The 26102-nt window shown below is 35.5% G+C and overlaps 1 protein-coding gene across 3 annotated transcripts; it reads right to left on the minus strand.

The window, feature by feature from the left end:
• Nucleotides 1–5837: 5837 nt before the first annotated feature.
• On the minus strand, nt 5838–17465 carry LOC132784238 (transcription factor cwo). 3 transcript variants are annotated; one of them, XM_060789715.1, is made up of 4 exons: nt 16055–17465; nt 9443–9566; nt 8652–8973; nt 5838–8603 (listed from the first exon to the last, which is right to left on the minus strand). In XM_060789715.1, exons 1-4 carry the CDS (start codon nt 16111–16113, stop codon nt 7039–7041), a joined length of 2070 nt encoding a protein of 689 aa, XP_060645698.1. In that variant the 5' UTR covers nt 16114–17465; the 3' UTR covers nt 5838–7038. The 3 variants fall into 3 exon arrangements, with proteins under 3 accessions (XP_060645698.1, XP_060645699.1, XP_060645701.1); XM_060789716.1 differs by having other exon boundaries at nt 5838–8585; nt 16055–17463; XM_060789718.1 differs by lacking the exon at nt 9443–9566 and having other exon boundaries at nt 16055–17464.
• Nucleotides 17466–26102: the final 8637 nt, after the last annotated feature.

The following is a 26102-nucleotide window of genomic DNA, read 5'->3' on the forward strand; positions in this document are numbered from 1 at the left end:
GCAATGAATAACAAGTAAGAAAGTCGAGTGTGCTCGACTGTGAGATACCCGCTACCCATTTTTAATAAAGGCAAAATATTGCGGTATTATTTTTAAAATATACCGAAAATACTAAAAAATACTAAAAAAATATACCAAATGGTATATTTGGTATATCGATATAGTACACCATTCAAAATATACCATAAACGGCACAATGTGCCAGATTGTCGGCCAAAGCAACTCAGACCTCTAGTAAGTAGGGGTTTTTGCCCATACAAAAGTATTTCTTTAATAACTTCCACAATTTTTATCTGATCGCAACCAACTTTTCAGGAATCATAACTACTACAGTAGCTACTAGCTTTAAAATTACACTGTTATTCGATTTTTTTAATTTGCGGGGGCGGAAGTGGGCGTGGCAAAAATTTGAAACAAACTTGATCTGCGTGCAAACATAACAAATGCTGTCGAAAAGCAAATATAGTCTCTTATAGTCTCTGAGATCTAGGTGTTCATACGGACAGACGGACAGACACACAGACGGACAGACGGACATGGCTATATCGTCTCGGCTGGTGACGCTGATCAAGAATATATATACTTTATAGGGTCGGAGATGCCTCCTTCTTCCTGTTACATACATTTCCTGCCGGCACAAAGTTATAATACCCTTCTATCCTATGGGTAGCGGGTATAAATATACATAATTGAATTTACATTTCTACTTACTTTCTACTTACTTGTTTTTATAAATTATAAATTAGTTATAAGTATTGGATTATTCCAAAGTAATTTAACACACTCAAATGTAATTATTTCTATATTTACATTAAAAATTCCAAAAATTAATGTTTTACTTTTTTATTAACATATGATATATGGTTCTTAACAGAACCATACGCACACAAAATTCTTAATACTGTAGGCTATATAATATAAAGTTATTTGCACAAATTAGGGCTTCACAAAATGATCATCAAAGCGAAGCCCAAACTCCAAAAGTTAGAAAGATTACTCCTTCACTATTTAATTTAAAGTAAATTCAGTTAGCGCTCACTAGAAGCAGCTTTTCAAAATATGATCTGAAAATTCAGGCGTCAAATAATTGAATGTACAAATCATCATGATGGCAAAACACGGGTCGGTATGTGTGTAAATATAGTACAATGCAGCGATCTCGCTCTGACGATGCAGATGTGCTTTCGTTTTAAGATCAACAAGAATTAAGAATTTTTCTATTGCTATTGTTTTTATGCACCAAATTTTTAAATATCCAAAAGAAATTAAGGAGCTCTCCTCTTTCAAGTGTAATTGATTCATATTTGACACTTGATTTCTTACTGTTGTCTTAACATCTGACATAGCGCCAAGTATCGGAATGGGGCATTTGGTTTTCTTGGTTGTGTTTCTCTTTGTTGTCTGCATTTATACTGTATATTATGTAAACTAAATCCCAGTTGCCTTTTGTTGAAATTTTTCTAGTGATGCATTTTTTTATACAAACAGGCTTTATAATTTTTTTGATATGTTATACAAAAGAAAGTCAATTCCTTCAATAGTTGTTAGAAAACCACATAGGAGCCCAACACTTAGCGTAATTTCGTCTGCAAATGTATTTATTTTTCGTATATATGCTAATGAATTTCTTGTTTAACAAAGTTAAATCTTAACAAACTTAAAATGTGTATAGCCTGCAGCGCACGCATGACAAGTCCACTGTTTCCACTCAAACTCAATGGTGAAGTCTTATTTTTGAGTACAAGTAGTTGGAAAACTCAGTTTTCGCAGACATATCAAAGCCAAGAGAACACAATTAAAATTAAAAGAAAACCGCCATTGACCTTTCAACGCTAAAACTGCATACTAAAATGTTTAAGTAAGACGACTCCTAATTGAGAAGAAACGACAAATAGCAAATGCTTTTGATGTAATCCAGAAACCAAAGTCACAGATGTTGTCACCGGGGCACCATTGTTTCTTCAAAACAAAAACATACAGAGAGCTTTGAATATTCAGCCTAGTTAGAGATATACATGTAATATATCCGAACACAAGCAAATATACCTTATTAAGCTTTCTTTGTAACCATCGCGTTCAAGAACTCACACCGTTATGCACCCATCCCCGTCTTCGTACCCGTTACCCATTTTTAATAAAAGCGAAACAGAGAGGTATTAAAAACTTAAATTAATATACAGAAAATATATTGAAATGTCCCGAAAACTATCTTTGGTATATGGACGTTTGAAATAAGCTATAAAATTCAAAATATGCCATTTACTCAACCAAAGCCACAAAGACCCGAATAATAATTTAATTCAATTTTATGTGTCGTGGTAAAAAATCTCAAACAAATTTATCTGCATACTTGATCTTGACAATCGTAGTTGCGGTAATATAATAATAATAAAATTCTTGAAATTGAAATTCGAATATGTAGGACAAGCTGGATAGTTATTATACGGCCGTTTTTTAATCAAAAGATTTTCTTACTCTACCGTTTGACACTTTTTTTACGGCAGGATGAATTAAATGCTATGGGTACACTACCGTTTGTCGGAGTAAATATTATTTGCGTGCTATTTGCTAAGAACTTGGAACAAAACTAATTTACTAGATACTAAATTCCAAACCAAAAACAATATTTTGTGGAAGCATAATCTCATGCAACCACGTCGTCTTAGGTAAGTCGACCAAGCGTAATTATATAGCCACAACGCAAGGGTACCCCGGCGAAGGCTCAAACGGGAGTATAATAGTTCGCGCAAATCGACAGGTTTTCTGGGAGGGTTGGGTCACAACTGAAATGAGTTTGAGAAGTTATTAGTAGCTATTAGTCTATGCGTTCTTATGTTCACTTTATTAACTAAGTACTGTCGGCGGTTTTGGCTGGTGTCGACATGTTAACGTCGAGAACTTGTCGACGAGGTGCTCTTCCGTCATAATACTGAAGTATATAAGTATTTTACCATCCGTACTGCTCGTTCAGTTTATGGTGCTCCGTGCCAAAAGTTGTTTTAATAATGACTGTCGATATCTTAGTTAATTAAAAACGACCCATCAAGACCAGTCCTTCATTCTGGGCAACTGGGTAACGGGTTGTCAGATGATAGACCACAGATCGTACTGATACTATTGCAGTTCAAAGTGCGACTCGATTATGCGTTGATTCTCGGCTATTTTTCACTAGCGTAGTGTACAAAACGCTCTTGCACACATGTCAGTTTGTAATATGTATATAATTGACGTGACGTGAGTGCAAGAGCGGATTGTATACGACGTTAGTGAAAACAAGTAAAGAAAGTTACAGTCGAGTGTGCTCGACTGTGAGATACCCGCTACCCATTTTTAATAAGAGCAAAATATTGCAGTATTATTTTCAAAATATACTGAAAATACTTTAAAAAATACTAAAAATATACCAAATGGTATGTTTGGTATATCGATACAGCACACCATTCAAAATATACCATAGACGGCACAATGTACCAGATTGTCGGCCAAAGCAACTCAGACCCCTAGTAAGTAGGCGTTTTTTCCCATACAAAGGTATTTCCTTAATAACTTCCACAATTTTTATCTGTTCGCAACCAAATTTTCAGGAATCATAACTACTATAGTAATTATAGTATATACGATTATATATTATATTATTATATATACGATATATAATTCGCAACTCTAGCTTTAAATTTACGCTTGTTATTCGATTCTTTTGATTTGCGGGGGCGGAAGTGGGCGTGGCAAAAATTTGAAACAAACTTGATCTGCGTGCAAACATAACAAATGCTGTCGAAAAAAAATGATAGCTCTATCTCTTATAGTCTCTGAGATCTAGGTGTTCATACGGGCAGACGGACAGACACACAGAAGGACAGACGGACATGGCTATATCGTCTCGGCTGTTGACGCTGATCAAGAATATATATACTTTATAGGGTCGGAGATGCCTCCTTCTGCCTGTTACATACATTTCCTGCCGGCACAAAGTTATAATACGCTTCTACCCTATGGGTAGCGGGTATAATCAGGAAAACTCTCAAAACCTTCCAACCAGGAGACGAAATATTCGTCAAAGATTGATTTTGACGAATTTTTTTTATATTACTTTTGTGCACCGTCCTGCAATTTTTGGCGAATATTTCGTCTCCTCGTTGGTCTGTTATTGAACAGTCTAGGATCAAAACTATCACATAGGTATGTACAAACGAGAGATTGTGAAAAAATCAAGACAGAACTATCGTTACAAAAGCAGAACGGTGCACAAAAGTAATATCAAAAACATTTAATTGCAGATTACGGATCACTGGACATAACAAGCTACTCAAACAAATCAGGGAATAGGAATAACAGCCTGGAGCACGTCGCGGGGAAACTCGATCAGGACGACATTATCCAAATAGAAAATCACATTAATAAAGCAAACTCTAACAGCAATAGACAAGTTATCATAAATAACCATTTTAACAGCAGAAATTTTAAAATTTTCGAACGTTTTTATTTTGCAAAACACTTTTAATCATGTAATTAAAATTCCAAATTTAAAAGAAGAACAATATGAAAATATCCTAATTAAACCAATACTTATAAATAATGTGATTGTCAATATTGAGCTCAATGAAATATTGCAAATAAAAATGATATGTATGGAATATATGAAAATATGGAATAGGGATTACATTGTCAACCTTAGAAATAAAACAGGTTTGCTTAGGCTCATAAAGGAAGAGTAGATCAACTTAAAATAGCTCGAGGGATCGTATCTAATCAGTTTGTGGAACGAATTAATATAGATTGACAACAACATAGAAACCACAACACAATAATAAGAACAAATAAAAATCACCCCAGGGGAGAGTAAGCACCTGGAGATATTATCGCAAATTGCATATTAATAACACAGAGCGACTAGATGATCTCCAACTTACAATGCACGGAATAATCGCATTCACTTCCGTCACGATGATAGTTGATATCCTTGGCATAATCTGTCTCTACAAGCAAAAGCAAAAAAAAATAATTCTACAAATACAGCTAAAAAAGCCTCCACCACCCATGCAAAATCTAAAAGACATACAAATTTCAACCCGAAAGCAATTGTATATATAATTTATATTGCATCTAAATTAGAGTGCTGTTTGCGCATCTTTCTGCTTCTAATTCCTTTTATTCTCCTTCATCTATCATCCTTAAGACATTTAACTAAATAATTCAACGAATTCCAAATTTCCTCATCACCAGAGTTTTATATTGCGATTTGCCTTTGCCGTATATGCAGGAGAAAACAAAAAAAAATGATTTTGATTAAAATGTTCGGTTTTTATTATTTTAGTGAACTGAGCCCATAACCTGTGCAATCCTTCACAATCCTCCAAACTGAATAATTCGAAATGCTCTTCGGAATTCTGCATGGATAAATCTGCAGGTTTGATTGGAACGGAAAACCTTGCTCCGCTTTTCAGCTCCTTTTTTTAAAACAATAAACAAATCACAGTAGATTTGTCACAGTATAAATGCGCCGATATGTTCTCGGATGGGTTTTTGTTCATTCGATATAGAATGTTTAGCTTATTTTATACTCGAAATGAATGTAAAGTGCATTGCAGTCGAGGCCTCCAATTTGAAGCTTTCTTTCTTTTTTGTTTTCTATAGATTTTTTTTGCGATTTAAACAGTAAATTGGAAGACAGAAGAATGTATTTGTCGACAATGATCTTTCTGTTATACGCGTTTCTAAATAAGCATATTATTATTACACCGTATGAAAAGCAATATGTTCTACTATACTTCGGCTGCACAAAGTCAAGTTCACCAAAAGCATTTTTAAAGATTTGCCTTTCTAAAACATTTGTTGGATCAGTATTATTTTATCAACTTTATTAAATAAGAATACATATATATTTATATAAAATATATTAACCAGTAATATTACATTAATTGTACTGTAGTAAACGTAATCGTCATATTAAAATCCATACAACATGAATATTTTGTGCATTAAACTTTTAGTTCATAACAGCAGACACTTAAAAACTATTTGGATTGTTGTTTTTTTTTATTGTTTTTACATTATTGTTGATTAAATATCAAATACATGGTCACAACGTTTAAGCTTTAGAACAAAGTTGTCAATCAATGCATTTTACACATTTAATAGTACACCGTATTTCGAAAATGAAAATTGGTATAAACTTTAACAAACATTAATTCAAAATTCATACATGTAGTAATAGTATTTATAATTTGCCCAATATATTTGTAAATTCTCGAGCCCTACAAACCTATCCTAATTTGTCACTAAATCGTTTAATTTGTAACAAATAATATTATGTATAATTTATTTCATTAATAATATGTACATATGATTTTTCGCAGAAATACCATTCGGTTGAAATGAACTAGTATTTAATATTTAGTTTGACTAATGATTTATAAATTTATAAAACACTAACTTGAAGGTAAATTTGAAACCACAACTATTACTTCTATTGAAAAACATTTTTACTCATCTAAAAATACATACTTATAGTAATGCACAATTTACGATTACTTTCAATTGTTATCTGCTTTGATTTGTTAACGTCGGCTGCTGGTTCCTTGGCAACACACTAGAAAGTTTATACATCTGGTAGATAAATGTATATATACATATATTGTATGTATTTACATGTTTGACTGTGCAAAATTTAAAAAAAAAACACAATACACTCTTAATTGATTTATGTTAATTTATCCAAACAGTAATATAAGTACTAAATACACACAATGTGAACCATTTTGATAAATGTACTTGTACACAAATAATTTGTGTTCCATTATTTAATTAATGAAGTTATGGATGTGGCTTAAAGACAACATCCGAGAAACTGTCCCCTATTTTCAGAATATATGTATTCGAGTATACTCGAACAATGTGTATTCTTTTTGTATGTTGCAGCCAATAAATTTTACACACAATATTTGGAATCAATCATTTGATGATTATTCACAGAAGTAGTGAGGTAGAATTGTTTTCTTCCATTTTGTTTTTGTGGTGGGCCATTCACTCCACTTATGTTTACCAACTGTTACTGATAGCTTGCTCTAGTTTGGCCTTGGTTACAGCTGCTGCAGATCTTAACAGATCCTGAGCAGCGGCCGAGTTTGCACCCACCGTTGCGGAGTGGGTGGCAACTACATTCTGTTGCTTTCCGGCAGCAACTGTTGCAGCTGCAGCTGCTGCCGCCAGTAGTGAAGCTGACGTAGAGCTGGTCATAAAATTGACATTTATGTTGATAGGATGAACCACAGGCATACTCGTATAGCTTTTCTCGAGGAGATCGACACCGTTAAGATATGGCACCAACGCATTATAGTCCACGTTTAACGGCACATAATAGTTGCCTTGGCAGTGCAATGCGAAAATTGGCACGGAAAATGAATGTCGCGGATGAATCGGTGCTGTTGTGCTGCTTGGCGTGCTTAACTGAGCGCCAGCAGCGCTCAGCTTCGCTAACAGCGGACTAGAGTTTGAGTTAAAGTTGTGCATCTCCGACTTGATATCCTTGATGTCACTAAAACTAAAGGAGGGCTTATCATCACGAAGTAGCATCATGGATCGTGGTGGATTAGTGTTGCTGGCTTCGCTGTGCACGTCCAATGGCAAATTGCCATTGCAAGCTGCTGCCGCCGCGGCTGCTGCCTCGGCCAGCTTGCGTTTCTTTGCCATGATGGGCGCTATTTCAGGTTCCGTGCCATCCTTGGAGTGCTCGGATAATGCATGTAGGTGAGAATGCTCGTTCTGCAGGTGCGGCGCGTGTTCGCTACTTGTCTCCTCATCGTGAAGCTCATGCACAAAACGCTCCTTTATGTGGTTTTTATATTTGTAATTATTGTTATGCTCTATCTCATGCGACGACTCTGAGTAGTTGCGCATACGTACAGACAGCAAGCTATCTGTCGTGTGAGGATTATGGGCGAGATGAGCGTGCTGATGTTGTAAAGCATCGCGGGGCGGGGGCGAATGCATGTTGGAAGTATCCGTATGGAGGATCGGCTCGCGTGATGAGTCAAAATCAGGCTGGCTGCTATCCGTGTGATGATGCGGAGCAGTCGAAGTAATCACCGGCGCCTGATGCGGCTGCGGATGGGCTGTGATTGGAACGGCGGCAGATGAGGTCTTTGCCAACGTAAGACATGAGGATGTTGATGTAGTCGAGCTTGCTGCGTTGCTACTGCCTGTGTTGGATGCGACTGAATTCGTGGGTACATTATCACTAACACTGTCATTGGCACTGGCAATGGTAATGGCATTTCCATTACCCACCACAAGCTTATTGGGGCTCTGGCCCTCGATGCTGGCATTTGAAGCGCTTGATGCATTGGTGACAGCAGCAGCAGCAACTGCTGCAGCGGCAACTTGTTGGCTACGCTGCAGCTGATTGAGATGATTGCGAAAACTGAGGTCTTTCACATCGTTGTGGTCATTGCTATGCTCTACATCAGAGGCACCTAGCATATCACGCAAGTGGCACAAAGGCGGATGATAGGCCTGGTGGGGACTTCCGCTGGATGCACTAACATTGTCAGGCATGTGACAGCTGCGTGTTGACTTGTAGCAGTCAGCTGAAAAGGAGCGCGTAACTAATATTACTAACAACAATCGAAGGATAATAGAATCATACTACTCACCCTTGAACAATTCATCAATGTGCTCTTGCAGCCGGGCCAAAAGGCGATAGCAAAAGTCTTGCATTTGGCTATCGTAAAGGAACTTGGCGGCTTCCTTCATGCAGTCCATATAACCACTGCGATACTCGCTCTCCTTTTGCAAGCACTCACTCTGCAAGTGTTTCAAATGTCGGATAGCCATCTCAATGATTTCCGTCTTCTCAATGCGTCCACGTCCCTTGCGTTGATATTGCGGTGGTATGAGGCGGGATAAATCTGCCAAGCACGAATTCATGCGATCACGCCGACGCTTCTCAATGATGCGATGCGACAATGGATCTTGCTGTAGAATAATGAAATGAAGAGTTTCGGTTAATTACTGCTTGCGGGAAGGCTTTAGTAACAACTAAAGTAAAAGATCATCGAGCTCATTCACCATTATACTAAATAATGATTCAGAGATTTTCAAATTCTTTATTAAATTTCGTCTTTTTTATTTTCAATTCAATGAATAATCTTATTGCTTTCTCTTCATCACTTCAATAAAAAAGGGTCAAAAGCGGAGACATCTCGGGCTGCTGGGCGTTCTGTGTGAGGCGTGTTACCGTGTAATCGTATCGTTTTGTGGACGTGGTCATCGACATCCATTGCCATTGTTATTGCCAGTAATCGATAAACCGTTATCAATCAGGGTAAAATCTTTTTGATCATGTAACTCGGGTGCTCTCTCTTTTGATCCTTTGATCTTGTTTTCGAATTCGATTAGTTGATTTTGTCGCGAGTTTGTGTCGCTCTAAAATTGTAATATTTACCCTCGATGTTTTATTTCGTCTTCCGGTGGCATATTCAGCATCGTCCTCGCTGTATGCCGTTGCCGATGTTGAAAAATTTAAACTAGATTCTGTGCAATAAGGAAAACTGGAGACAGCTGCTTCGCTATATTTCGTAGCGTTTTGATTCATATGCAAAAAGAAGTGGGAAGGATAAGAAACACAAATAAGTCCAAATCGTGTTCAATAGTTTTCAAGTTGTTTTGTATATATTTTTAATCATTTTGTTTTAGTAATGCATTTATTGAACGAATAACTTAATCTGACTTAAAATAAATAATTAAGACTAAACAAGTTTTTATTATATAGTGATATGAGTTGGTTTAACTGCTTTTTATTTTGTTTCAAATCAAATTGTATGCAGAAATAAGCTAAGTTGCAATTAATTGAAAATAAAAAATATTCACTTCGCTCCGCCAAGCGTCTGTTTAGCCCCCTCGTGCTATACCAAACGTTAATACGAGTGTTAAATCACGAAAGTGGAAAGAGTCAAAATTAAATAAAATAAATTAAAATAATTCGGATACCTTTGATAGTCTAAGTATTTCTAATCCAAAGAATTTAGAATCAGTAAATCATTGATAATAGGCCAGAATTAATCCATTTTATTAAATTTCCACAACGAGTGCAGAAATATACCCAACAATATTGAATCAAGACCAAAACAAATATTGCGCCAACGAAAAAAAATACGAAATCCGATGCAGAAATTGCTAAAAAAAAAATTTTGCTACTTCGAGCATCGAGTAGATCCAGCGATAACACGCTACGAATGCTTATATACATATGTTTGCGTAAGTATTCACTAATACTCATATACACACAGCAATATATTTAGATATGTGCCTACATATGAAGGTGACCATAGGTAATATAGTACAGCATTACATGATGCCGAAAACTTATTGATCTCCAAGCAATCACCTGAGAAATCTGGCAACTGGCTTGCACGGTGACATTTTCAGCACAGTTTCAGTTTCTTAGCACTATTTGTCGGTTTATTTCATTATTTTTAAGCCGTACACAATTCTTAAATGGCTCGCACATATTTGAGTTTACGCTGCAAATTAGCAATGTACATTTGTTTATTCCTACACTTCACATATGTACTTATTAGAATATACATCACATCTGCAACCTCTTTGATCTATCGCATCATAACAATCGTAAATACATATATGGATAATTCGTAATAACTTTATTTGAATTGAAAAAGTGATATCGTAAACATTTATTCCATCAGCCAGGTTATTTATTTCTATTTGCAAAATCCTGCGGTCGAATTCTGATTTCAGTTCAACCTTCTTCATACATTTTCTTTGAAGAGCGTCATATAGCAAATCACTCTCTTGATTCATGAAGTATCGACGCGAACAAGACAGAACTTTGAACCCAAAAGACACGCCCCTAGCGCCCGCCCTAACTGGCAAATGCTTTTGCTAACACTTTGGCGAATTGCCGTTTTTATTTTATTTTATTTTGTTCTTTTGGTGAATTTGAGGAACAACAAATTTGCGATGTATCAGACCGTTGTCGCACTTTTGTTCTATTAAGTAATTGGCATCTAGCACCGTTCGTGTAATTTTAGACATGAGCAGCTCACCGCCACCATATACTTAAAATACCCACTAATATATTCACATGCACAAATATTTGGATGAGCGAGTATTTCTGAGTCCTCGAATTTGCCACAGGTTGTCGTCAGTCTGACAAAGCCAAATGACGCCAACTGTTGATCACCCGTATGCTATTTGCCAAAAGCATGAACGGACATCGACATTCATACATTGAACGCACGTTTGACATCGTATTAACTAGCATTCGCAAATCACACACACAAAAAACCTAAATATGTACTGTCACTATATACAAATGTTTATTTACAGATGATATCGTGCATTAACCTAAATTTATTCGCATTTCAGTGATGGATTCGTACAGTCAGCTTTATGGTTTCCTGTTATTCTCCTGTTATTTGACCCAACAGCTAAAAAACCACGTTGAATTCAGGTGATCGTGATAGACAACCGATTACGTTTATTAAAGATTGCACGAGTACACACACATACAGATACGTACCAGATACGACTACTAGACACGAGTACTAAAACTACTCTTATCAGGATCGAGCCTCGAATCAAAACATGAAGTCTGTCCGACGCTAAGGCAGCTCCAACTAAAATATCTTCGGAAGTGATCCTCCACAAATACAGTAAGTACTGTGAAACAATTCTTCCAATGTCGCCACGTGTCGTTACAAAACATATGCGTGTACATATGTCAAGTCAAAGAAGAGAAAGACACTCTTCCTGCCTCACAGAATTTCAAAATGCATATTTCCAGTATCGTTTTAATTAGCCAATGGAAATAAGTGCTGCAAATTGTGAAATGAGCACATTGGAGAGCTGAATAAAACGGTGACGCAATTTCGTAAACAAATTAGCAACATATAATAAATTATTGTCTTGTTGACTAAAATAAAAAAAAAAACACAAGCGTTCTTCTGCAACACAAAAAATGAAGACAAGCTAAAACATTCTGCTTCGTGGTTGACGAATAATGCCTGATGACTGGACTGATCGTTGGCCGGAATGACCTTGACTGCACCTGCAGTCAACGACGCTACTGATAAGATAAATGTCATATAAACAAATACTCTTGTTAGCAAATAGTCATAAACAGTTGCCGAAAGCTATTAGGAAACCACACTCGACGAAAATATAAACGAGTGTCGAGTGTTTCACACAATCAAGCTGCGATCACGTGAGAGGTTTTTTGTAACGAGTTCTCTCAAGTGTTTGTATAGAAAATGAGGTATTTCGACGACAACCGGCTGTAGGTGCTCTCGCTAAAAATATTTCAAAGTGTGCAAACTGGACACGTGATATAATGAGACAGAGGCAAAGCCAACCCGAAGCGTAGCAGTTCAAAGAGTGACAATGTGAATACTTAACCATCGAAGCAATGTTAACAAAGCTTCTATGTTGGGCAACAACACCGCAAACTGATGACCACGCAAGACTTGGGCACGTGTTGAATGGTCCGTTTAGCAACATTAGCGAGCTGACTACAAAATACCAACCTGGCAAACAATATTAAAACTCAACAAACACAAGCACAACAAATACACATAGATATTTGTGTGCACATTTATGTAAGTTCATAATAGCAAAAACAAAACTGTAGCAAGTGCAATTTATGAGTACAGTGGCACGAAATGTTGAATGAGAACTATAGCGAATTGAATCCCATTTAATTATTGCTGTAAAAATAGCCGAAAATAAAACAAATTTCTATTCTCTGGCAATCGCGCCCATAAATTCGGAATGTCCAAATATTCGACATTTCACAATCACTATTTGCCTGCACACACAAGTGGAACACTTTTAATAACTAGGTCAAAAGACAAAAAAGTCCATCATTTAATCATTTAGCGGCAATCAAATGCAATGTGCCCAACTGACACACGTTACTGACTCATATATCTCCACGAAAGCCCAGGGACAGAGAGGCACAGTGCATTAATCACACCGAGGAAAAGACGAAATACACACAAGATTCCCCCCACAGACACTCATACACTCATCAGTTTTTCAAGTTGGTTAAATTTCTCAATATTCGCATCACGTTTGTCAAACGGCACGAGGGGTTGGTAGACCTCTATAGAGCGAGCATATCCACACCGACACACTTATACATAAGAGTGTATATGTTTATAAATACGCTGCATACATGTAAGACTCGTTTATATTTACAATACACAAACAATTGTTAGTATAAGTGCATGGAATCGACGATCGTGGCTACGTGCCCGCGTTTATGATGCTAATGGACGAACGATGACGATGACGACAGCACAAATCCACGAGAAACCATCGAAAATAATTGGAAATAGGAATCGAAATCAGAATCAGAATCACTTATTTGTACATATGCATAGATTTGTGTTTTCAACAAAAGTATCGAAGGATAGTTTTAAACGAACATAGCCTATTTTATAAACTTATATACATAATTAAATTTAAATATACACATAAATGTGTGGGCGTTTATGTATATCTGCTATCATTTGTGGCTTGCTTTGACGTGTTGTCTTGCTGAACATTTGTGAATTACTTTACATACATGACTAACCTGCGGCAGCTGTTCGGATTTCGTCATGTAACACAAACGTACCCAGCAAACAAACACACTTTCTCAGACTTCTCCCAAGCGGCATTATCAGTAAAATGAAATCACAATGTATTAGACACTTTCTTATCACTGGGTGGTCATGGACGGAATTGTTGGGGTCACGTCGTTGTCAAGATCTCATAATCGAAAACAACGACAGACAACTGCACATTTCAATCTTAGGCCTTTGGAGCAACAGCTGCCTAGTCGTGTATTAAACCCGAGATCTCACAAGTATTCTGACAGCCAACTTTCCAACTAATTACTTAACTCATAATCATTAGAATACGGTCGATTATAATTCATATGTACTTGTAATTATGTGAATATGCACATGCTTACTTGTTTATTTGTATAACTAAGTACTATATTTGCTGAAACTTACTCGAATGTTATCTGACATGTGCGTCACTACTCTGTCGCTTTTATCGCTCGCTCTTATCTCTTTTATGGATGAGTTGTTTGCAGTTCAACCATTTCTTTTTTATTTTTACGAGAGCTGCAAATTATAAACAAACGCGTGTTTGCTTCACGAGCGAGCAAAGAAGTGAATCGAATGGCAACGGTATGCCAAAGATTAATAAGTACTACGATCGCGAATAAGGAAACAATATAGATAACGATAACGCTATCGATAACGATAACCGATAAGACGCTGCCTATTAAAATGCCTATGAAATCTAGTTTTAAAAAAAAACTGTCTGCATTTGAATATAACATTTATTCTTTATTCATGAAATATGTTTGTAATACTTTACGACCAGATTTAAGTACCTAATGGTCTAATCTTCTACACTTTTCACACCTCAATTAATTTAAAACTGTTAGTAATCCCCAAGTAAAATCAAATAATAAATGTGTGTTATAACTCAACAAGTAACTAAAGTTCAAACCCACATTTTCAAGCCTTTTAAAATTGCATCCACTTTGGGCTACTCGTGCTCAATTAATGGCTCACGCGACGCATAAAAAAACATACTATGTATTTTTGTTATAGGTTTGTAAACCTACAGTAGCATTAGGTTCAAAATGTGTGGAATTAGATTGTTATTAGAAATTAAAATACCCAACATTAAGTTAAGGCAATAATACTCGAAAATGATGATGATTGTAAATTAACAATTTACATCAATGAACTTGATTTGAATTACTTATATGCTATGATATATTTTATGATTACTTATATATTATTCTTATTTTAATTGTTTAATTAGTAAATAATGTATTTGGTCTTTATTTTTATAAGTTTGTATTTATTAGAAATGGCTTCGAGTTCGAAAATAGACGAGCCATTAGCAACAAAACTCAGCTGACCTTCAAAAGGACACAAACTGGCACACACTTATAGAAAGAAACATGCAAGCATAGGCCCACACACATACACATACACATACATGTGTACAATCTCCTGCGTGTGGGATTATATAGGGAGTGAGCACACGCTAACACACCCACAAAAGCCAATCAAATGAGCTGAGCCAATTGGCTGACTTTGTTGTTGTTGTTGCTATTTATAGCCACGCTTTTGGCCGTTGACATTTAGTAGGAATAAGCTGGCTTTATATAAAGCAATCAGTCCGGTCTCCCAACTTCATTCTTATATGTATTTATATCCACAATCAGAATCATAAGTATAAGTAAACATGTACACAGTGTGTACTACACACATATTATGTACTCATGTACATATAATATTTAAATTGGTTTATATAATACATGTCGACAAATAGTCATAAACAAACTCAATAAAAAACGTAAAAACAACAAATTCAATGGTTTCGCGCGATAAATAAAATTCAAGTTCAAAATACAAATATAATACGGCGAGAAAACGGGGGAAAAACCCCGCAAACTGAGTGTCACGTTTGCCTAATCGCGTTTCGGATTTTTGTTTGTGTTATTTTTCGAAATGTTTGCATAAATAATACATAAACTAAAAATCCATTTTATTTATAGATATAAAGGCGTGAGGTAAACGCCAAACGAATGTCTGCCTGAACACGTTTTCATTTGTCGATTTTTCATTTGATTTTCTTATTTAACTCACTCAGCTACTAAATATAGCTTCTCGATCTATGCCCAATACTAATCTTGGTGTTCTTCAAGTAGCTGCATACACACACATTCACTCACACATACATATTGGCACTCTCTTTTGAAAAATACACACAAAATAAGCAGTTACAAAATCAACAAAAACTTAAAGTTGAACTTAAAGACTAGGCTAAAAATATACAGTAGTGATATATGCATAACCTATAATGCGCATAGGTGAAAGTGAGTGTGTAGTTGTTCTTGTTGTCGTTGTTGTTCTTCTTCTAGTGCTGCTGCACGGTTTTAGTGGATTGGGTTTGGGCTTTTATTTGTAAACGATACTTTGCAGCTGGTAGAGCCAAAAGCAAAGTTCCCATCTATACCTACCTCTCATACTTAACCGGATGTGCGGCATGCCCATTTGCCTCGCTCCAATAAGGCTCCATATTGCTGTTGTTGCTGCTGATTCTGTTGTTTAAACTTTTGCTGTGATGATTTTGATTTTGGCTACTGGAAACAATGATCCTGTGTAAAATTGTGAGGGCTGCTTCACTACGTAGCTCGGTCCTCTCAATCTGCTGCGTCGACGTTGCTTGCAATTGTGGTGGAATGGTGATGATGTTGCTTTCGACGTCAAAGCACAAAATGAGGAGCGAGCGAAAGAGAGAAATAAAACGCCGGCGGGCGAGTCAGCAAACAGGTTGTCGAATACGGCGAAATCAAATACGGCGAATTGAAATTATTGTTGCTTGAGACGGAGACTCGACGTTGACGACGATGGTGTTTGCGACGGTGTCGGCAACAGTGGTGGTATTTTCTGGTGGGTTCACTTTTTGTATATGTTTAAAAATTTTGCCATTCGAATATTTAATTGCTGTTGATTGTCAATTTGTATCACACGTGAATATCCAATACTCTTCGCCCTCCTGCAACACTCTTCTTATTCGATGTTTGTGTAGCATAACATATCGTATTCGTATTTATTTTTTTTATTAATCTATCACTATCACTTTTACGGTCACAGTTGTGTCTGATGACTCTTATAGGCTTATCAGCAATGTGGCGTTAGCTTTTGCCTTTTGTTTTTGTGATTGTGTTTGTGAATGTGATAGTGTTGATAAGAAGCAACGACGACTGCTTATCTATACACACTATTCGCCTATAGATGTATATATCTTCATACACACTCGTTGGGCTCAAAGTATAATTGTAAAAGACTAGTTCTCTGACTTCAATAGGTTCACTCAATACCGCCCACGCTTTTTCCTTTTTTTTTATATATTACTACTGATGGAAACCTTGAAATTTCTTTGCAGTCACGCCTCGGTTCGGCCACTCTCAGAGAATATACACACGCACAACACAACAGAGCACAAAAATAAATGAGGCTGATTGTTAAAAACGTGATTTGGATTCCTGTCACACGGCCGCGATTTACACGTTTTGCAATACCATTTATTTTTAATTTTGTATTTATTTTATTAATACACAACTTCCTTCGCTCAACAGTGGAATTTTACTAGCAACCAGCCGAGCATTCGAGTGTACACTACACTCCTATATGCCTAAGTATGTATTTGTATTTGCATTTGTATTTGTATTCGAACGTTCCACTACACAGCACTTGTATTTTGTATATTTGTATGCGTATGCGTATTCGTATTTGTATGTGTGTATACAATTTATTATTGCTACTGCTCGGCTGTTGTATGTATTTTTTTAATTTTTATATATTTTTGTAAAAAAAAGCACTTGCGCAGTCCGATACGTTGGTAACACAACTGCTCACTTCGAACGGCTGAATTGAAATGAATGAAAAATTCACGACGAACGTGCTAAAATTAAAACAAAAACAAGTAAGAAAGCTACAATCGATATGCTCGACTGTGAGATACCCGCTATCCATTCTAAATAAAAGACAGATATTGCGGTATTAATTTTATAACATAACAAATTTATATAACGCGAAAATACTAAAAATATACCAAAGGATATTTTAGGTATATTGATAAAGTATTACATTAAAAATATACCTTATTGTCAGCCTAAGCAAATTAAGACCGCATTGCATACAAAAGTTTTTCTTTAATAGCTTCGACATTTACACTTGTAATTAATTTTTTTGTCAAACATAACAAGTACAGACGGAAAAAAATATATCTCTATTTCTTGTATTCTCTGAGATCTTCGATATGGCTATATCGTATCGGCTGTTGACGCTGATCAAGAATATATATACTTTTCTGGGATCAGAGATTGTTCCTTCTGCCCGTTACACACATTTCCAGCCGGCACAAAGTTATGGTACCCATCTACCTTATGGGTATCGGGTATAAAAATCTGAATTTGAAACATCGACGCTGAAGTACCCTTCTCATTCAATTTATTTTAGTTCTTTTTCAACTTACATTTATATTAAAATAATTTTATCGTGCGTATATTTTTTCATTTTTATTATTGACGGCAACTAATGTGAACAAACTGAAATTATTATTTAATATTAAAATTAAGCATTCATTTATTCTTAATTTATAAGTAATGCAACTGCAAATGGTATCTTTAGATAGGGTATGGGAACACACAACACGAGACTGAGCACTGTTTGCAAACCGTGAGAGTTGATGACGTGCATGAGACAGTCAGAGAGCACTGCAGGAAAAAGTATACGCCAAAAGAGAGCAATAATGAACTTGCCCGCCGGTTCACTCTCTGACGAAGGCTTCGTCACGAAGCCTCTTGGCAAGTCATGTTGAGCTGCGGCTGATAGTATGTATGTACATATGTACGTTGCGTCTGTGTTCGTATTTATATCGTCGAGGCTTACATGTGTTGGTATGCGTTCGCTTTTGAATGTGCTTGCGTATGTGTTATCGCATTTCGTGCGCGGTAAACGTGATTGTCACAGTGGTTGAAGCTCAACAAAGTTGAATTAAAATAATCAAAATGTTTTTGGTTTAAAAAATACATATATTCTAGTCATTTATAATTGATAAAAGGAAATTTATTGATCTAAAAATTAAAATATAAATACATCCATATATAAAAAACTTTGAAAGAAATATATGTATGTACATATGTATGTATGTATGTATGAATACGTAACTCTATAGTGCTGATTTGTATATGTGTTAAACCTGCACCTACATATGTACATAATTCATACATACATGTACATATGTATATAACACATGCTGATTATTGTTACAGCTCTAGTCGCCATTTGGGCGTGCGTTGCGTGCTTTTGTCGCCTTTAAAGTTGTTGGTGTTTGGTTGTCTGACAGCTTTCTAGCTGAATACAAGCGCAAATACGAAAAGAAAACGACGTAGAAACCCAAGGCAAGGGAAACAGAAACAGAAACCGAAACAAAAAACAATAATAGTCACCAGCAAAAGCAACAGTAGCACCACATAATAAAACACGTGAACGTGACAAATTCCAAAATGATTCGCAGCTGTTACATTGGGCGGCGGCGCCGCAACGTTGACGTTTAGCGGCGAATTGCGACGAGAGCATTGCTTGGCAACAAAATGATTGTCTCATCAAAACGAACACAAGCATACAAATACGATACGAACATACATACATACATACAACACAATCGTACAAACCGTCAAAACGCAAGCACTCAAGTCGGCAGACATTTTGTTTTTTATAATTCTCGGCAACCCAGTTGCTTTCGTATTATTAATCGAAATAATAATCATACGCTGTGTTGGTTTATCATAAACATGAGCTGCTGGCGCACCAAAATGCTCTCCCTACACATACATACGTATGTATGTATGTACGTATGTACATACTTGTAAATATGTACATATGTACATACATATGAGTGTACGTTTGTATTTTCTTGTTCGCTCTTGGACTCTGTTTCTGTGTCTGTCTCTCTATTATAAGCGTGAGCAGCTTTTTAATCAAGGCACGTTGAAAACGGGCAGCGCAAAAAATTCATAGCGCATGACGTAATATCTCACGCGACGAGAGCGTGTCTGTCATTTCACGCAAACATACAAGCTCACGGCTCTCACATACAGTACACATGTAGTATGCATACATTGTCGTATGAGTGTACATACATACATACGTACATATGTATATATTTATAATAAAACAAATGTCAGTTTTGCTGTTGGTCACGTGTTGTGCAAATACTTTAGTTGTGTGTATGGATGTGAGTATGTCCATATGCACATACATACAGGCGTATGTATGTATAGAGTGTATGTGTTTCTGTTTTGACTATCAGCACAGTCTTTGTTTACTTTACGTGTGGGCAAACATACATACATAGTATATACATACATATGTATGTACATACATATGTATGGCATTTTAGTTTGAATTATTCTCCATAGTTTTAATTATATTTGAATACCCACGGTTTCAAGTCACACAGAGAAACAAAAGCTATTTATAACTATACCAAAGGTCACAACAAATCAAAGCAACAAGTCACTGCCTAGCACGATCGGGTAATGTCACAAACATGCCCAAGTCCAATGCGCAATGCAAATAGGGCGCTGGCCGCTTCAATCGGTTTGCATAAGTTACATACATATGTATGTACATTCCAGTTGTTGTTTTTAATTTTTTAAATTATTTGTGCTTACATACATATGTATGCATACTCGTGCGACGGGTATTATTATTGTTTGCTGCTATTTCTGATCACACAATCAGCAAGTCGATTTACACATACATGCATATGTACATATATACATACAACCATATACATATACTAATTTGTATATGGGCTCTTTGATTGGCACGTGCGACGTAGCAAAAGCTAAACGCGAAATACACGCTATTAAGTACATATGTACACATGTATACATATGTATAAACCCAAACGGGATATTATTCATTTGTACAAAGAGTCACAATACATATGTATGTATGTATGTAGATATGGTCTTGTATGTATATACATATGTATGTATGTCTCGTACAAGTGTCTATATAATTGAAATGGCTTAAATTAGTCATACACCTTTACCGTTATCAGAATATCAAATTGGTTCAATTGCTTAATAGTGGAAAATGTTATTTTCGTATTTAAACTTGTTTAAGTATTTAAACAGTTGGGTTTTGTTATGGTCACGTGTTGTGGTAATCGAAATGCATTACGTGGCCTGTGAATTTCCATAGAAATTAAATGCAATCAAGCAATACAACAACGAGATCAGTATCAAGAACAAATAATTTTTTGCGAAATTTTCAGGAATCAAATATATTGTGGTTATTATGTATATGATACATATATGTACATACGTACCCAAATCTAACAAGTTCTGTCTAAAACAAGAAAAAAAGGTATATTATATACATATGTATACTATGAGTAGCGGGTATTACAAATTATTGCTCTATCTCTTGTAGTCTCCGGGATCCATACTCTCTCTCTCGCTCTATCGCCTGGGCTGTTGGCGCTGATCTAGATATATACGTATATAGTTTATGGAGTCGGAGATCCATCCTTCTGCAATGGCTGCTGGAAAATAATACCCTTATACCTTATAGGTAGCGGGTATAAATAGCTAGAAATATACAACGTTTCTACCTTTCTTTGTATGCCGTCGGCGTGATAAAAAGTAAACAATCGTAGATTTCATGTAGTTATGGCCCCCAGTGCAATGTTAGCCACAAACTGATGTATGTATATAAAAATGTATGTATAAACATATGTGTGTGTAAGTGTATTAACATTTCTATGGGAATTACTCCACGTGCGTATCTTTATTGCTCTGTTTGTTTTGACTGAGCTTACTCCTATAAGCCAACCACATTGGATGTGTACATTTTATCGCTAGCTGACTTCTCATATCTATATACACAGAAAGAAATGTAGATTAAAAAGTAGATTGTATATTTTTATTTTAAGGACTATTTGTTCCAAAAGAAAAATGATTAAAACAAGAATTGGCGCGGTATTATTTTGAAAATTTATCAGATTAATGTACCGTAGGCTATAATTGGTATATATATATATATATATATATATATATATATATATATATATATATATATATATATATATTTGCTAATACATTCAACTATAACGTAAAAACAAGTAAGAAAGTTACAGTCGAGTGTGCTCGACTGTGAGATACCCGCTACCTATTTTTAATAAAAGCAAAATATTGCGGTATAATTTTCAAAATATACCGAAAATACTAAAAATATACCAAATGGTATGTTTGGTATATCGATATAGTACACCATTCAAAATATACCATAGACGGCACAATGTGCCAGATTGTCGGCCAAAGCAACTAAGACCCCTAGTAAGTAGGCGTTTTTGCCCATATAACTTCCACAATTTTTATCTGATCGCAACCAAATTTTCAGGAATCATAACTAATACAGTAATTATTGTATATTCGCAACTCTAGCTTTTAAATTAGGCTTGTTATTCGATTTTTTTGATTTGCGGGGGCGGAAGTGGATCTCTGAGATCCAGTGTTTCATACGGACGGACGGACAGACGGACATGGCTATATCGTCTCGGCTGTTGACGCTGATCAAGAATATATGTACTTTATAGGGTCGGAGATGCCTCCTTCTACCTGTTATATACATTTCCTGGAGGCATCAAGATACGAGTTAATACCTGTGGGCAGTGTGTGTATTTCTATTTTTATATCTCTAAATAATAATCAACATGGTTGGTCCTTAAGGGCATTTTTGTATATGGGTAATTCCAAAACGGAATTTGTCCCGTGCGAGACTCTTTATATTGAAAATAACATAAACTGAAACAATTTTGAAAATAAGAAAAGTTTATTTTTATAGCTCTAGATAAGTACTTTAATTAGTGCTAAGAATGGTTTGGAATTTTTTTTCTGTTTTGTTTTCAGTTGTGATAATTGCAAAAATTAACTCAAAACCAAAAAATGAACGAAATTATATATTTGATCGGAAAACAGATCAAGTTCCTAAAATCAATCTTAGCTCTAAATATATCTAAATATATCTTATCTAGAGCTTTAAGAATAACATTCACTTATTTTTAGAATTTTTTCAGTTTATGTTATTTTCACTGCAGTGCACTGTAAATAGTCTCGCGGGGGACAAATTTCGCCATGGAATTACCCATATACTAGTTAATTTTTGTATTTCATTTAAACATAATATTTATTTAAACATAATATTAAAATTTAAATTATTTTCTAAATTTATATACATGAAGCCTCAAATGAAAGCTTTATGAGCGAAAGTTTTACGGCTCCAATCAAAATACAATTTTCTTTCATTTGATTTTAAGAAATAACATAACTCATAAAATTCTTATGTATTTATATTTATAAATATACATATATACCAATAATTTACACCTTTTCCACTTTTTATTAAAACACACAACATCACCCCAAAAAAGACGCTACCAGCTAAAAGTTCCAATAGTAGGACAAATACAATTAGCTTTATGAAATCGCAATTTATTCACATGCAAATAACTCTGCAGTGAAAACTCCCTCAGCAATTTCTCCACGAACAAATTCTGCTCTACAATGAGTGTCCAGTCAAGAGAGTCTCCACTGTACATATATAGTAAGTGGTCGTTATGTATGCACTTTATATTAGCGGCACACTAATTTTACACTCAATTCTTAAAGAGAGTGACTGTGTGTTTGTGTCTTATAAAACGATATATTCGTACGTGATAGAAGTAACCTACTGATTTTCATTTTTGAAATAGAGATAAACGCATGAAATGTATACCTACATGAGTGCAATTTATGTTTATATATACATACATATGTTGGCATTGATATAATTTAAAGTGAATTTTTGTATTAATATTTAAAAATATGTAAAATTCGTAAGTCGTTAAAAGCGTGAGTAGAAAAAAATTTCAGATGAATGTGTTTTTATACCCGCTACCCATAGGGTAGAAGGGTATTATAACTTTGTGCCGACAGGAAATGTATGTAACAGGTAGAAGGAGGCATCTCCGACTCTATAAAGTATATATATTCTTAATCAGCGTCAACAGCCGAGACGATCTAGCCATGTCCGTCTGTGTGTCTGTCCGTATGAAACACTGGATCTCAGAGACTATACAAGATAGAGCTATAATTCGACAGCATTTGTTATGTTCGCACGCAGATCAAGTTTGTTTTAAATTTGTTTTTTAAGTTTGCCCCCCGCAAACCAAAATCGAATAACAAGCGCAATTTTAAAGCTAGAGTTGCGAATTTTGGTATATACAATAGTAACTGTAGTAGTTATGATTCCTGATTTCCTGATTTGGTTGCGATCAGATAAAAATTGTCGAAGTTATTAAAGAAATACTTTTGTATGGGTTACATCGCCTACTTACAAGGGGTCTTAGTTGCTTTGGCTGACAATCTGGTATATTGTTCCGTCTACAATATATATTTTGAGTGCGGTACTATATCGATATACCAAATATACCACTTAGTATTTTTAGCATTTTTGTAGTATTTTTGTATATTTTGAAAATAATACCGCAATATTTTGCTTTCATTCAAAATGGGTAGCGGGTATCTCACAGTCGAGCACACTCGACTGCAGCTTTCTTACTTGTTTTTGTACAAATGAGTGAGAAACCGTTTCTGGTGTTTCTTAAAAAAATATTTTGAAAATAACAGGATGCTTTAAAGGACGTTAATCATAAACCTGTCACTGCGGCTGAATGGAAGAATAATATGAAAAAAAGGTAAAATTAGATTACTTGTACTATATACTTATTAGTTCTTTAATTTATATCTGCTCACTTGTATAGTCCGCTATAGTAAAAAGTATTATCACATGTCAGCCTTGTACTCCGATTTTAAGGTCGACACAGTTGGCGATGGTTGAAGAAATTCGATCTTCACAACCCTCTGTTGAAAACATCAGTCTTTCACGTTAGCTGTCCAGAAGAAGTTAGTTTCTGTATCATCGCTTAACCAAATTTTTGTTTCAAGTTTTTCGCTTGATACGATATTTCATTATATTTAGGCTTATAAGGAGTCCAAAACTCAAGCGTCTATGACGGTGGTCAAAATTAATTTTTCTTTTGAACGGGGAAATGTCCTCTTTTAAAATAAGTTTTTCTACTGATCCATTTAACAAGAATTGCTCTTTAGAATTTTGGCCGGAACACGTGGATTGAAGCACACATGATCCTCACGGAATATCAGAATAATATGTACATATGTTATCAACCCCCTCTTTGGCAAGGGTGTCCGCGATATCATTGTCTTCGATACCCTGGTGGCGTTGGATCTCGACTCTATTGCTCGTCTGCTACATAGGAAAGCTTTGGATTTGACCACATAAGAGCGCATTGATCTTATGGCAGCTTAGCTCTCAACAAAAATGTTAATCGAGTTATGATTAGATAATCTGAGCCACTTCACATGTTGGTTTATTGTGCAGCACCCAGATAATTTAACAGCAGTCTAACTTCCTAGTACTAACTAACTAGTACCGTTAACTTTGAAATATAATGCACATTACAGAAAAATTAGAAAATAAAGTTATGTGGATTAATTACTAGATTACAGTACTGGGGATATTACAAAATCTACTATATAAATGCATTGTCCACTACAGTTGATTTTTATTGTATTCCTTACGCCTTTTTATTTATATTAGTACATATTTGCATTTTATTAGATCGCAAAGTTCTTTGTATTTGTTTACGGTCTCTCGAGTTCTATTTTCGCTGTAATCTTAACTTATGTAAAATTTACAAGCTGCGTTACACGTTTGGCATTCAAATGTGGTTGTTTTAAATCAGACAAAGCGGGTTTTAAATTTCCTATTACCTTTACGACCCTGACGACATATGTGCATACATTTGGCATATATAATTTTTTTTAATTTGCAAGCGACTTTTTGGGTGGTTGTCCTAACTCGTATCACGAGACTCCCGAGAATTTAAATAAATAAGAAATGTTGCGCATACGCCATGGTTGCAGTTTTGAAAAAGAGAGTAGTAAAACTGTAAAGATAAGTAAAAATAAAACAATCGCGCTGGGTAGCTGATTTTTTCTAAGGGTATATACGTATGTGACTGCATGTGACAGCAACAGAAAATGGAAAACATTTTTATAAAGTGTCGCAGCGACTGCACGTTATGCATTACATTTACGTACATAAGCTACAATTGCACTTGTATTTTCAAAAGAAGCTCACCTTCTACGAGACGAGTTGAAAACAATTGTGGACAGCGTAAATATGCATATATCAACTACACACTCGATCTACGCTCAACTGGTGGATCGGTGAATAAGCTAATGTTCAGCACGTGTGCGAACAATCAGAGACCGCGTCCCAACAGCTGACTTACTAAGGAAAACTACTGCTGTTTACATTTGCTTACACTATTTCTACATACAGACAAATTTACAAAAATTGCAAACACTCTTAAATGCATGCACACATTTGCACTTAATACAAGGCAGACATTATTGCTTAATA

Source organism: Drosophila nasuta, chromosome 2R, assembly GCF_023558535.2.
Source record: "Drosophila nasuta strain 15112-1781.00 chromosome 2R, ASM2355853v1, whole genome shotgun sequence".
Lineage (NCBI taxonomy): Eukaryota > Metazoa > Arthropoda > Insecta > Diptera > Drosophilidae > Drosophila > Drosophila nasuta.

Coding starts and splice junctions, on each gene's coding strand:
- LOC132784238 (XM_060789715.1), bottom strand. CDS start 16,113: ATGGAGCCTTATTGGAGCGAGGCAAATGGGCATGCCGCACATCCGGTT. Junction 9,567..16,054: donor CATCCGGTTAAGTATGAGAG/GTAGGTATAGAT, acceptor TACGAAATATAG/CGAAGCAGCTGTCTCCAGTT. Junction 8,974..9,442: donor GACGAAATAAAACATCGAGG/GTAAATATTACA, acceptor ATTATTCTACAG/CAAGATCCATTGTCGCATCG.